We start from the raw sequence: 13,135 nt of genomic DNA, 5'->3' as shown, positions 1-13,135 counted from the left end.
ACCTCGCTTATTTCCTCTCAGCTATTGTATTGGCAAAGACTGCAACAGAAAGTAAGCTAGGGGCAATTTAGAATGTTTATGTTGTCAAAGTTAAAACCGTCTATATTGACAACTCAGTGGACAAATTGAATCGAAACGATTTAATTCAAAATTCGTTCATTTCAATCTATTAGAACGGTATTTGCACAGTTGCACACTGTGTTACTGAACACTGAAATAAAAACAAATATATATATTGCCGTATCAATTTTCTTGCACAACCCTACTCTTTATATGCAGTGATTATCAGCTTTATAAAAACATTGTTATGCTTAGATTGAGGCTTACTTATGTCGTCTCATGCAGGCCTTGTTGAAGGAGGCCAAAGAGCAGAAGCCTGCGGTGGACAAGCTGAACGAGTTGAGCAGCTGTCTCCTGGATCTGGTGCCATGGCACGCTCGCGAGGGGCTCGATCGGCTAGTGATGGAGGACAACGAGCGCTACCAGGCCGCCAGCGACACCGTCAGCCAGCACGTGGACCAGATCAACGCTGACATACTGAAGTCACAGCAGGTAAACCAGAGGAACTCCTACACAGACTTTTCTCATTTGACACTAAACTAAGCGAGTCTAGCAGTGCCTGGGACTCATTTACGGTAGTTCAGATTGCGGATATTTGTTAAGATCGTAGACGCATAATAAATATGGACGTAGCTACGTGACGTCAACCAGGGGCGGACTGGGATCATAATTCAGGCCGGGCATTAGATACCAAGCAGGCCAGGCCGATACGGGCCGACGCGTGTGCCGGCGTCCGAAGGGCGGTGGCAAAAAATTTGGGCTGTTTGAAGCCCGATTTGGGCCGTTTGCAGCCAGATTTGGGCCGTTTGAAGCCCAATTTGGGTCATTTGAAGCCAGATTTGGGCCATTTGAAGCCCAATTTGGGCTGTTTGAAGCCCAATTTGGGCTGTTTGAAGCCAGATTTGGGCCGTTTGAAGCCCAATTTGGGTCGTTTGAAGCCAGATTTGGGCCGTTTGAAGCCCAATTTGGGCCGAGTCCAATTTTACAATGAGATGCACCCACTTTAACCCTGAATAAAGTAATAAAACCACAGTCACTCAAAGCTGAAGGATTTTTTTCACCAGCAGCTGTTAAACGTACACAAATCACTTCTCCTGTCAGGTAGATTAGTGATCCGTTGTGTGAGCCCTCACATCGTGTCGATTTCAGCCGTCAGATATGCCCTGCCCCCGGACCTCCAGACACCCGCCCCTCGGGCAAGACGCGAGTGTGACCCGCACGTCACCCCTCTCTGAGTGCGGGGTGAATCTCTCCCTCGCTCTGCTGGTACAAAAAGGCATGTTTCTCAGCTTTCTGGGGACAGACGGGCGTTTTCGGTGAAAACAACCTACATTCAGGTGTCGATAACGAAAGAACCGATGGAGGTAGAATCAAACCCTTTTTTTCCCCCTATGAAACTAGAGGCTCTCTTCTTTCTTTTGGGATATTATTTGTTTACATAGTCATAGAAGAAAATACTCTGTGGGCCTTGGAAGATTAGTGAAAATAGTCAGAAACCCTGGCGGGGAAAGAGCTAAACCAGCGATTGAGACGACTGTATAAACTCTTTAGGAAAGTGTTTACTGAGGTGATAAATCAAGTGAGTAGGGTCATTTTCCCAATTTGACTTCCATGCAATCAGACTTTTTTTTGCAGCCAGTGGAGTCCCCTCCTGCAGGCCATTATAAAGAATGCAGGTTTAAGGCACTTCCACATGCTTAGTTTTTCACAAACGGAGCTACCCCCTTGGTTAAGATGTTGATTTTTCTTCCTTGGTTGTTGACAGTTTGAACAAGCAGCAGATACTGAACTAGCCTGGCTGAGCGAGGCGGAGAGGAAGTTGTCGTCAATGGGCGACATCCGGCTGGAGCAGGACCAGACCACAGCCCAGCTCCAAGCCCAGAAGGTCAGTCTGTCACTCTTACCTCTGTCAGTTTGTCACTGTGTGGCACAGAGACACACAGGCCTCCAGTCCGTCACACAGAGTACAGTAAAACGTAACCACCGCAGTGGTTTGTGCTCTTTGTGTCGTGACGTCCCACCAAACGTCCTCTACTGGTTTTCCAGATCTTCTCTATGGACATCATGAGGCACAAAGACGCTGTGGACGATATCGTGAAGACAGGCAAAGCCATCATGAGCATCAAAAACCAGGAGGAAAAGGAAGTCTTGAAGGTAGGCGAAAAAAATAATTGAGGAAAAAAACTGGAAATAAAAACAGTCAAATTAGGGCTGCAACGATTAATCGATTAGTTGTCTATTAAATTAATCTGCAACTATTGATTGATCATCGGTTTGAGTTTTTTTCCCTCTGATTCCAGCTTGTTAAATGTGAATATTTTGAATGGTTTCTTTACTCCTCTAGACATTTGGGGACGTCATCTTGGGCTTAGGGAAACACTTATCTAATTTTTTAACCATTTTCTGATATTTTATAGACCAAACAACTTAATCGATTAATTGAGAAAATAACCGACAGATTAATCGACAATGAAAATAATCCTTAGATGCACCACTATTTCAAATCTGAATTTCAAGCACAACTAGTAACATTCTCTCTGATAGAATGTGCACCAAAGTTAATGCATTTTCTTTGCTTTTGACCAGGCCAAGACCCAGGCTCTGCTGGAGCAGTACGGTGCGGTCAGCCAGCTGAACTCGGAGCGCTGTCTGCAGCTCGAGCGGGCCCAGTCTCTGGCCTGTCAGTTCTGGGAGACGTACGCTGAGTTGTGTCCGTGGCTTCAGGAGACCATGAGCAGCTTCAGCCAGCTGCCCCCACCTGCCATCGAGTATGACACTCTGCGAACGCAGCAAGAGGAACTCAGGGTGAGAAGCAACACAACATACACAACAGTCTGGTGAAACGACTAACAAGTAGCAACTGTGAAATCGCACAAATCAAGATATATATACATACATACGTACATACATACATACATACATACATACATACATACATACATACATGCATACATACATACATACATACATACAGTACATACATATAATTATTATTATTTTTCATATTACACAAGTTTAGTTGTTGAAGAACACCCTCTATATAACAAATAACAGTTTTAGGATCACAAAATAATTTGTTGGCAAACTAAGCTTGTTCACCAACAGGGCGATTTTCTCTGAATGTTACGAGTGTTGGAGTACAAACATTCAAATAAGCATATCTTCTTCAACTATTTTCCAGATTTCAATGTATGACACATCATTTAGAAGCTTACAATCTGCACTTTCATAATCTGTTAAAAAAAACTGAAAAATGACCTTGGCCTACTTGTTACTCAAAACACCAGTCCCTGTCACATTTTGTTTCTGAAGCTTTAGCAATAGGCAATATTTAAAAAAAACTGCCTCACACTTGTTCACTGCAGCAAATGCGAGAGCTGATCGCTGAGCACAAGCCTCACATCGACAAGATGAACAAGACGGGACCCCAGCTGCTGGAGCTGAGCCAGCTGGAGGGAGAGCCCATCCGAGAGAAATACACAGTCACCGACCAGCTGTACACCCAACTCAAGGCTGACGTGAAGCACAGAGCTGCCACTCTGGACGAGGCCATCTCTAAATCCACTCAGGTGAGGAGCACTTGGTTCATTGTTTGCGTGTATCTTCATTGAGAGTGTTTTATTCCCACTCCTGTGGTCACCTTTTCTCAACTTCCCACTTCCCACATTCTCCATTTAACATTCATACAGTATGGATTTAGGTTCATTGTTGCCCCCTCTGGTTCTGTGGTTCAATATGTCAGGTTCCAATAGATTCCCCCTCGGGATGCACGATATTGAAATTGTTTTTTTGGCATACCGTATGTCCAATATGCAGATATTTTCCAACTCTTGTAGCTGAGTGCCGATACCGATATATGCAAACACAAAATCCACCTAATTTCAGAGAACATCAAATCTCTCCTGTAGTGGAATGAACACATTATACCTACTTACTCTTATCATGATGGCCCACTGGAGGATGCAGACATAAATACAATGCTTTTCAAAATTTACACATTCACTGGGTAAAATAAGATAAAAAATAAATAAATAAATAAACTTAGTTCATGTAAAACATGCCATGTTTTTATTTATTGTAAGCATCGATAATATTAGCATATCATATTTAATATTTTTGGCAATTTTGATCGGACTGTTTTTATGTTATGTTGAGTGTCTTTCACTAGCAGATGTGACAAACGTTTTCCCAGCTTTTTTTTTCTATATTACTGTCAATATAAATATGACCTGAACTGTTTTGTTTTGACGTCTTCTTTTCCTTGTTCTCCTCCAGTTCCATGACGTCTTCTTTTCCTTGTTCTCCTTCAGTTCCATGACAAAATTGACCCCATGCTGGAGTCCCTGGAGCGGATGGCTGAACGGCTGCGTCAGCCTCCCTCCATCTCAGTGGAGGTAGACAAGATCAGGGAGCAGATCAGTGAGAACAAGGCGCTCTCTGTGGACCTGGAGAAGCTGCAGCCTTCCTATGAGACTCTGAAGGAGCGTGGAGAGGAGATGATCGCACGCTCAGAGGGGGCTGACAAGGACATATCTGCCAAAGGTATCATCTTGTTGTTGTTGTTTTTTTGTTATGAAACTTTATTTAGCTCAATTAATTTGTATTATTTTTATTTATTTATTTTATTTGACCTTTATTTAACCAGGTTAGTCTCATTGAGATTGAAAATCTCTTTTTCAAGAGAGACCTGGCCAAGAAAGCAGCATAAAGTTACAGACACATTTTAACACAAACAATACAAACAAAACATCTAAAACGTAAGAAAATACACATCCATTTACTCAGCAACAGGGTTCATTATGGATCAAAACATTTGCAGACCTGGATTTCAGCTTCCTCCATATGTTTTACCCTGGTTTTAAAAAGACTCATATTATTACTACCTTCTATTACTACCGAAACCCTAGGCTCACCCGCTGCGCAGGCTCGCCGCACCCAGCTTCGCCTGCTCTATTGGCATGTCACTGATGACATCACAATGCCTATGACATCACTGATGATGTCACAATGTCCATGACATAATCATTTCCCCTTGCTTGGAAACAAACATTGCATTATTATTATTAGTAGTAGTAGTAGGAGTAGGAGTAGGAGTAGTAGGAGTAGGAGTAGGATGGCCTTCAATCGACCACCAGGGACCATGATGGAAATAAGTCCTGGACTTTATCGTGCTATCCCTGACAATGTCATTTATAATGTTTTTTACCCTGTACTTGAAGTTTGTTAAATAAACTAAACTAAGGAGTAGGACAGCCTAGCAAAAAGCCTTATGAGAGTTGCAGGGGAATCATAGAGCATGAAGATAATTATTCTAACCGGTAGGGATGCACGATATATCGGCAATCATATCGGTATCGGCCAGTATCGGCCGATTTTTTTTACATATCGGTCATATCGGTATCGGTCAGATGTTGCAATGTTAATATCGGTTATCATTATCAGCCAAATTCTTCACATTGATATGAAATAATGCAGTAAATCTATGATTTATGGGCTTTTCCAAAGGCTTTGCAAATAAAGAAATGCATAACTTTTTCAAATTCAGTGTTAACATGTGTTTTTCAGTATGTACAAAATGTGATGATCATAAAAATGTGGTTTTATACAGATCATATCGACATCGGTAAATATCGGTTATCGGCCATAACAGCAATGTTAATATCGGTTATCGGCATCGGCCAAAATTTTCATATCGGTGCATCCCTACTAACCGGTAACTGATAAGGATAATTAAATAAAACACAGGAAAACCCCCGCAAAAAAAACGGCTTCGAGTAGGAACAGGCACTGGCCGAATGTTCAAATCTATTTCAAAACAATTGAAGTCATCACTGGAAAACATGGCTCAAGATCTCAACTTGGGACTTAATTTAATTTTTGAACCACTTAGTTACAATAGCAATGGCATAGCCTCCTGGGGAATACCATTCCATTTTTAGGCAGTAGGGAGAATATTGTCATCATGCAGTCATCTCCTAGACTAAGCACTAAGAAGCCCTTGAGAAAAAGGTTTTCCATGAAACCTGTGCTCAGGCATGCGTTGCTCATACATGTACAGATCCTTTCCAAAAAATTAGAATATCATGGAAATACCATGGATGACCGTGGGGCTTCAGCGGATTGTCAAGCAAAGACGATTCAAAAGATTTGGCGGAGATTCAGAGGGAGTGGACTGAGGCTGGAGTCAGTCATAACTGAGAAGTAACTGCTGATTTTCTTCACACTATTCTGATTTCTTGAAATACTGTTTTGGGGGGTTTTCTGGAGCTGTAGGCCAAAACTATGAAAAATGAAACAAATAAAGGCTATAAATATTTCACTTTGTGTGTAATGAATCTATAATCTATGAAAGTTTCACTTTTTGAAAGGGATTATGGAAAAAAACGAATTTTCCATGATATTTTAATTTTTCGGAAAGGATCTGTATATTATCCACAGGCATACATATCCAGATGGCTTCATCATAGCTCCTGCTCAGACTGCTGAGTAGCTCGTGATATCTGTTCTTCTGTGTTGTAATGTAGTCATGGTAATTGCCATTGCCATTCCCCCCCCACAAGCTGTACAAGACAAGCTGGACCACATGGTGTTCCTGTGGAGCGACATCGCGGCCCTGCTGGAGGAGCGCGAGGCGAAGCTGCTGGATGTGATGGACCTGGCAGACAGGTTCTGGTGCGAGCACTGCGCCCTCATCATCACCATCAAAGACAGCCACGACCTGCTGCGCGAGCTCGAGGAGCCCGGGGTCGACCCCTCAGTGGTCAAACAGCAACAGGAGTTTGTGGAGGTTAGATAAATCAATAATAATAATAATAAATAATAATAATAATAATTGATTGGATTTATATAGCAACGGGGGGAACTCAAAACTCTTTACATATATATATGTGTGTGTGTGGGGGAGGGGGACTCTACTCATCCACCACCAATGTGTAGCACCCAACTGGGTGATGCACGGCATTCAGTTTGCAGCAGAACGCTCACCACACATCAGCTTCACGCTGGATGGAGAGTTGAGGACCGAATGTGCCAATTAGATGTCGAGGGATGATTAGGCGGCCATGATGGAAGGAAGGCCTGTGTGGGAATTTGCAACGTTTCGATCTTCACAGGATATTTGCTTGACAAGATCAAAACGTTGCAAATAAAAAACCATTGATGGAGCCTCAGTGTGCGGACTTTATCTTTTTGTTATAGTTACCTTTTGTCCAGCACCTGTAAGTTTTTTTGGATGTGCGCATATTTGTCTTTTTCACTGTGTGGCAATATAGCCACGACACCGGGGTTACACCCCCCAGGGCACCGGGGTTACACCCCCACCCTCGTGAAGAGTGCAGATGGGATCTTTAATGACTAGAGAGTCAGGACATTGCTTTAACGTCTCATCCGAAGGACGGTGCTCACTCACAGGACAGTCCCTGTCTCTGCCCTGGGGCATTGGGGATGAGGATATTATTTATGAGACCAGAAGGAAGAGCACCTCCTACTGGTCCTCCAACACCACTTCCAGATGGTCTCCCATCCAAAAACTAACCACAGTCAGGCCCGCTTAGCTTCCCCAGCAAAGCCAGCAGTTTAGCACAGGAGCCACAGTGCCAGCACGACAGATCAACAGATTAGGCAAATCAGCAGATGAACTCTGCGTAATCATTGATAATGGGGAGTGACGGAGCGACGTGATAATGGGGAGTGACGGAGCGTCCAGCTGCTGCTGCTGCTTCTTCTTCTCAGGTTTGACAAACATCTGTTTTATCTTCCTACCAGGGGTTCAAGGAGGAGATCGACGGGCTGCAGGAGGAGCTCGATGTGGTTTGCAGCCTGGGAGCAGAGCTGCTGACGGCCTGCGGGGAACCTGACAAACCTGTGATCAAGAAAAGCCTCGATGAGGTAATCAGTTACAGTCAACATCACTGTGACGGAAACATCTCTTCTTCTTCGTGTGCTCCTCTGTGTCTATTTTTCAAACGGCAGGGCTCTCACTCCATGCAGATAGATTTGTGTCTCTGCATGTGGCTCATTAGTATCCAATTCTGGACAGCTTATGACCAAAAATGTGTTTTTTTTTGTTTGTTTTTATCGCTTGCGCCTTAAAGTTATAATCTCGTTGTTTTCTGTTTCGTTCTCTTTCACGGCACCTATGGTGATGAGCAGTAATTGCCGTTGAGATTCAAACAGTGTTGCATTATGTGATGTTAGTCAGTTTGCTTGGACATAGTAACCACCTGCAATGCTAGCAGGAAAAAAGTAGCTTGTTATCCTACTTCACGACAACAAGAGTTGTCGGGGAACATAATAGTGAACGTGAAGAGTGAGTCTATTGCGTTAGCTCCGCCTACCCTTTCTGGGGTATCACCACAGACACCCAGTTTATAAATGCTGCAATACTGAAAATGCAAAGGCTTCCATCAATGGGGCCATAGGCTCAACCTTTGTGTTAACTCAGTCTGCGATAGTGACTTAACATGAAAATCTTTGAGATTCGCTTTAACTTGTAATTGATTTTCTTCCAGTCCCTGCAAATGCATGCTAGCACACCTGTTTTTGAGATTCAAAATGCGTATCCAATGTCGGACACTTTTGTCCGTGTCGATGTATTCATATACTCAGTTAGCCCTTTATTAACCCTTCCGGTACCTTTACAATGTTACAGATACTTGTAAGTAGTGCAGGATAAGTTAGTAACTTAATGTTTTATATGGTTACATTTGTATAGATATTTATGAAATTTGATACCTAGCTTCTGCATGAATTCATGTCACTTAGCTTTCAGTTGGGTACTCTGTCTAAAAATGCCGGTAAATACTGGGAATTACTATGCGAGTGTCCGGAATTGGCTAGAGTTGCGTTAAGTATTGGTGTGTTATTGTCCAGGTGAACACAGTGTGGGAGAATGTTAAGTATTAATGTGTTATTGTCCAGGTGAACACAGCGTGGGAGAATGTTAAGTATCGATTTGTTATTGTCCAGGTGAACACAGTGTGGGGGAATGTTACGTATTGATGTGTTATTGTCCAGGTGAACACAGTGTGGGGGAATGTTAAGTATTGATGTGTTATTGTCCAGGTGAACACAGTGTGGGGGAATGTTAAGTATTGGTGTGTTATTGTCCAGGTGAACACAGCGTGGGAGAATGTTAAGTATTGGTGTGTTATTGTCCAGGTGAACACAGCGTGGGAGAATGTTAAGTATTGGTGTGTTATTGTCCAGGTGAATACAGCGTGGAAGAATGTTAAGTATTGGTGTGTTATTGTCCAGGTGAACACAGCGTGGGAGAATGTTAAGTACTGATGTGTTATTGTCCAGGTGAACACAGTGTGGGAGAATGTTAAGTACTGATGTGTTATTGTCCAGGTGAACACAGTGTGGGAGAATGTTAAGTATTGATGTGTTATTGTCCAGGTGAACACAGCGTGGGAGAATGTTAAGTATTGGTGTGTTATTGTCCAGGTGAACACAGCGTGGGAGAATGTTAAGTATTGGTGTGTTATTGTCCAGGTGAACACAGCGTGGGAGAATGTTAAGTACTGATGTGTTATTGTCCAGGTGAACACAGTGTGGGAGAATGGTAAGTATTGGTGTGTTATTGTCCAGGTGAACACAGCGTGGGAGAATGTTAAGTACTGATGTGTTATTGTCCAGGTGAACACAGCGTGGGAGAATGTGAAGTATTGGTGTGTTATTGTCCAGGTGAACACAGCGTGGGAGAATGTTAAGTATTGGTGTGTTATTGTCCAGGCGAACACAGCGTGGGAGAATATTAAGTATTGATGTGTTATTGTCCAGGTGAACACAGCGTGGGAGAATGTGAAGTATTGGTGTGTTATTGTCCAGGTGAACACAGCGTGGGAGAATGTGAATAAGACATGGAAGGAGAGGGCGGAGAGACTGGAGGAAGCCATGCAGGCGGCTGTGCAGTTTCAGGACGGCCTACAGGTAGGCCTACTCACATTACCGTTCCTTTGTGTTCTGACGGAGGCTGGGATGTCCTGAAGGCATCCTCTCAATCCAATGACAAAATGGTCAGAATGTCAGTTTGTATTACAAGGGACTTTCAGGAGAATCATAGGAAAATGTGTTTGCGGGTCGGTTGTTTTTAGTAACTTTAAAGGATTTATTTTGCACATGATCTCACACATATCTGAAAACTCATTTAGTTTGACAGATATTGAGAGTTGATTTGAGGTCAGTTGTGGACCAGTCATCTCAATAACTGTCAAACTAAATGAGTGCCTGCAAAACTGTTTACAGTTTTCAGATATGTGTGCGATCTTGTGCAAAATAAATCGGCGTTGTTTTTGTGTGAAGTTTTCCTTTAAGATGGTGAAACTCTTTCTAAACTCACCTCAAATCCCACAGTTATACAACAGACCTTTTTCATTATTCATATCTTTTTTAATGTGTCTTTATTGTATGATTAGCTGGAGAGTATGCCTGTTAATTAAGAGATATTGAGTTTGAAACTTGAACTAATGTGGTCAACCAGCATCTTTTAAGGCCCTCAGATCAAACCGCACATTATAGTGCTTACAGCTACTTTTTACTGCAGTTAATTGGAAGATTACATTTTATGAGAGGCCTATTCATTTTGAAGCAATAAACAGCTGCAGCTGCAACTGGATTGCTATATTTGGATCCAACTTTTCCTCATGTTTGTAATGTGTTTCTCAGATCCTTTCATGGTGTGAAATTAAAAGCCCTCTACGCAGTGCTGCTTTGATTTTTTATTAACTCTATAAGAATCCCATTTAAAAAAAAATTATAGTCTTCAGGTTCAGGGCTTCTTTTACATTTTCACAATGTTTGTTTTCCCATGTTGTCACCAATGTAGATTTACAGCAGACAAATTGGAAGATTGAGTACACATTATGACAATGAATGTGAAATAGGATCCGTGCGCCCTGAGCGTTATTTTCTCTCAGTAACGATGCTCTCGCACACAGGGCATGTTTGACTGGGTGGATATCCTGGAGAGCAAACTGGACTCCATGTCGCCCGTAGGCACAGACCTGGAAACTGTCAAGCAGCAGATTGTGGAGCTCAAGGTGCCATGTTGTTTTCCTCTCTGTGTCTGTAAACACATCATACAGGAAGTAAATACATAATACAGGAAGTTTTTAGAAATACAGATTTTTAGAAAACACTTCAAAAGGCATACAAGTTATTCACGTTTGTGAAGAGTATCATGCTGAACCCAAATTCGCATGCCCATAAACTTTTGTTAACCACTGGATAAAGCCTACAAAAATACATCATCCCCGTGGTACTCTATGAAACCTGTATTGTACTGTACAGGTATAAAAGGCCTATCAAATAGCAGCGCACAGCATTTGCTTTGATGTACAATAAGACTGGAAAGGCAGAACCGGTCGGGTCGGGTCGGGTCAGATACATATAAATTGTCATTCTAGCTTTGCGCTTGTCTTGACTGATTGGGTGGAACCATGTCGTTGTCAGGAGTTCAAGGCGGAGGCGTACCAGCTGCAGATCGAGATGGAGCGTCTGAGTCACCAGGCGGGCCTCCTGCTGAAGAAGGTGGTGGACGAGGCCGACCGCTGTGCCATCCAGGAGCCCATGAGCGAGCTCAAGATGCTCTGGGAGAGCCTGGACAAGAAGATCATCAGCCGGCAGGTCAGAGAGTGTGACCGCCATAATGGGACGCGTTTCATTCCAAAATGAGATATTCACCATTTGGAAATATTCACGCCTATGAAAAATGACTCAGTAAAAGTAAAGAAACATTTTCCCACGGCGCTGGGCCAGCGGCCCCGCCGGGGTCAGGGGATGGAAAAGTCAGGACACCCACTCACTCAGTCACTCAGTCACTCAGTCAGTCATGGACGTGTATTGAGTTTAGTGGGAAAAGGGGCCGTAGCTATATGAAGGTGGTAGATTAGAGAGTCTGGATTGGAGGGGTGGGTAGGGTTTAGTGGCTAGGGGGACATGGCTGGTGTTGGGGGGGGGGGGGGGGCATAGGGATAGGAAGGTGGTAGAGAGTTGGGATTCAAGGGGTGGGTTGGGGGAGTGGCTAAGGGGATATGGGTGTGGTGGGGGGGAGGGTCTGTAGGTAGGGGGAGTGGTGCCGTGGGCTGAAAGGTTTGCACTTGTTTTAAGTAAAGTCATCAGATCTTAATGCTATTTATTGTTAGCTATGTTTTTGTTAGCTGTTTTTTCTGAATATATGCATTTTTCTTATATATACTGTATATATATATATATATATATATATATATATATATATATATACACACAGTATATACAGTATGTGTATTTATATTTATACACAGTGTTTTCACTATGCAGAATCTAATGTTTGAATGTGCCCTGATGCATGTAGCACAAACTGGAGGGAGGCCTGCTGGCTCTGGGACAGTTCCAGCATGCACTGGATGAGCTGCTGGCCTGGATGAGCCACACCGAGGAGCTTCTGAGCGAGCAGAGGAAGGCTGCAGGAGACCCCAAATCCATCGAGATCGAGCTCGCCAAACACCATGTACGACCAGCTCCCCACCAGCACCTTCGGTTCTGTTGGGCTTCACTACTAACTGAACCAAGCAGCCGTTCCAGCAGACATAACTTTGACCCGTTTACAACCATGGGATTAGCACATGGAACATGGAATGATGTAACACCCTTTACACACCATACTGTCATGCTGACCACACTTACATTTCATCTATTACTGTAAGACTCATGCACAGCACTTTATTCCAACATGAGCTTTTCCTCAAAGTCAAATGTGAGCTAGTTGAGATGCAACAATATGAACATTTGGCCGATACTGATATTAAATTGCTAATATAGTATATAACCAATATATACCAATGTCGATATGATCTGTATAAAGGTTTCTATTATAATCAAATTTTGTCCCTATTGAAAAACGTAAATTGAAAAAAGTAATGTCTTTCTTTATTTCAAAAACATTTGGAAAAGCCCATAAATCATAGATTTACTGCATTGTTTCCTCTCAATATGAAAATTTGGGCCAATACCAATAACTGATATTAACATTGCTGTTATTTTGCTCATCGGACTGATACCAGTATTACTAAAAATGACTAACATCTGCCGATAT

The 13,135-nt window shown here is 42.8% G+C and overlaps 1 protein-coding gene across 1 annotated transcript in view; it reads left to right on the top strand.

The window, feature by feature from the left end:
- Positions 1-13,135, top strand: part of dst (dystonin) — a gene marked incomplete at its 5' end in the record, with an annotated part of 175,313 nt that overhangs the window by 135,961 nt on the left and 26,217 nt on the right. Inside the window, 12 exons of the mRNA XM_083658481.1 lie at positions 346-552; positions 1,826-1,945; positions 2,107-2,214; positions 2,647-2,865; positions 3,426-3,629; positions 4,371-4,602; positions 6,621-6,847; positions 7,825-7,947; positions 9,892-9,993; positions 11,001-11,102; positions 11,515-11,688; positions 12,395-12,550. Of these exons, the coding sequence (XP_083514607.1) occupies positions 346-552; positions 1,826-1,945; positions 2,107-2,214; positions 2,647-2,865; positions 3,426-3,629; positions 4,371-4,602; positions 6,621-6,847; positions 7,825-7,947; positions 9,892-9,993; positions 11,001-11,102; positions 11,515-11,688; positions 12,395-12,550 (1,974 nt within the window). The remainder of the gene's footprint in view (positions 1-345; positions 553-1,825; positions 1,946-2,106; positions 2,215-2,646; positions 2,866-3,425; positions 3,630-4,370; positions 4,603-6,620; positions 6,848-7,824; positions 7,948-9,891; positions 9,994-11,000; positions 11,103-11,514; positions 11,689-12,394; positions 12,551-13,135) is intronic.

This window comes from Poromitra crassiceps (assembly GCF_964638095.1).
Source record: "Poromitra crassiceps genome assembly, chromosome: 22".
Lineage (NCBI taxonomy): Eukaryota > Metazoa > Chordata > Actinopteri > Beryciformes > Melamphaidae > Poromitra > Poromitra crassiceps.
This window is presented reverse-complemented; position numbering and strand designations above follow the sequence as displayed.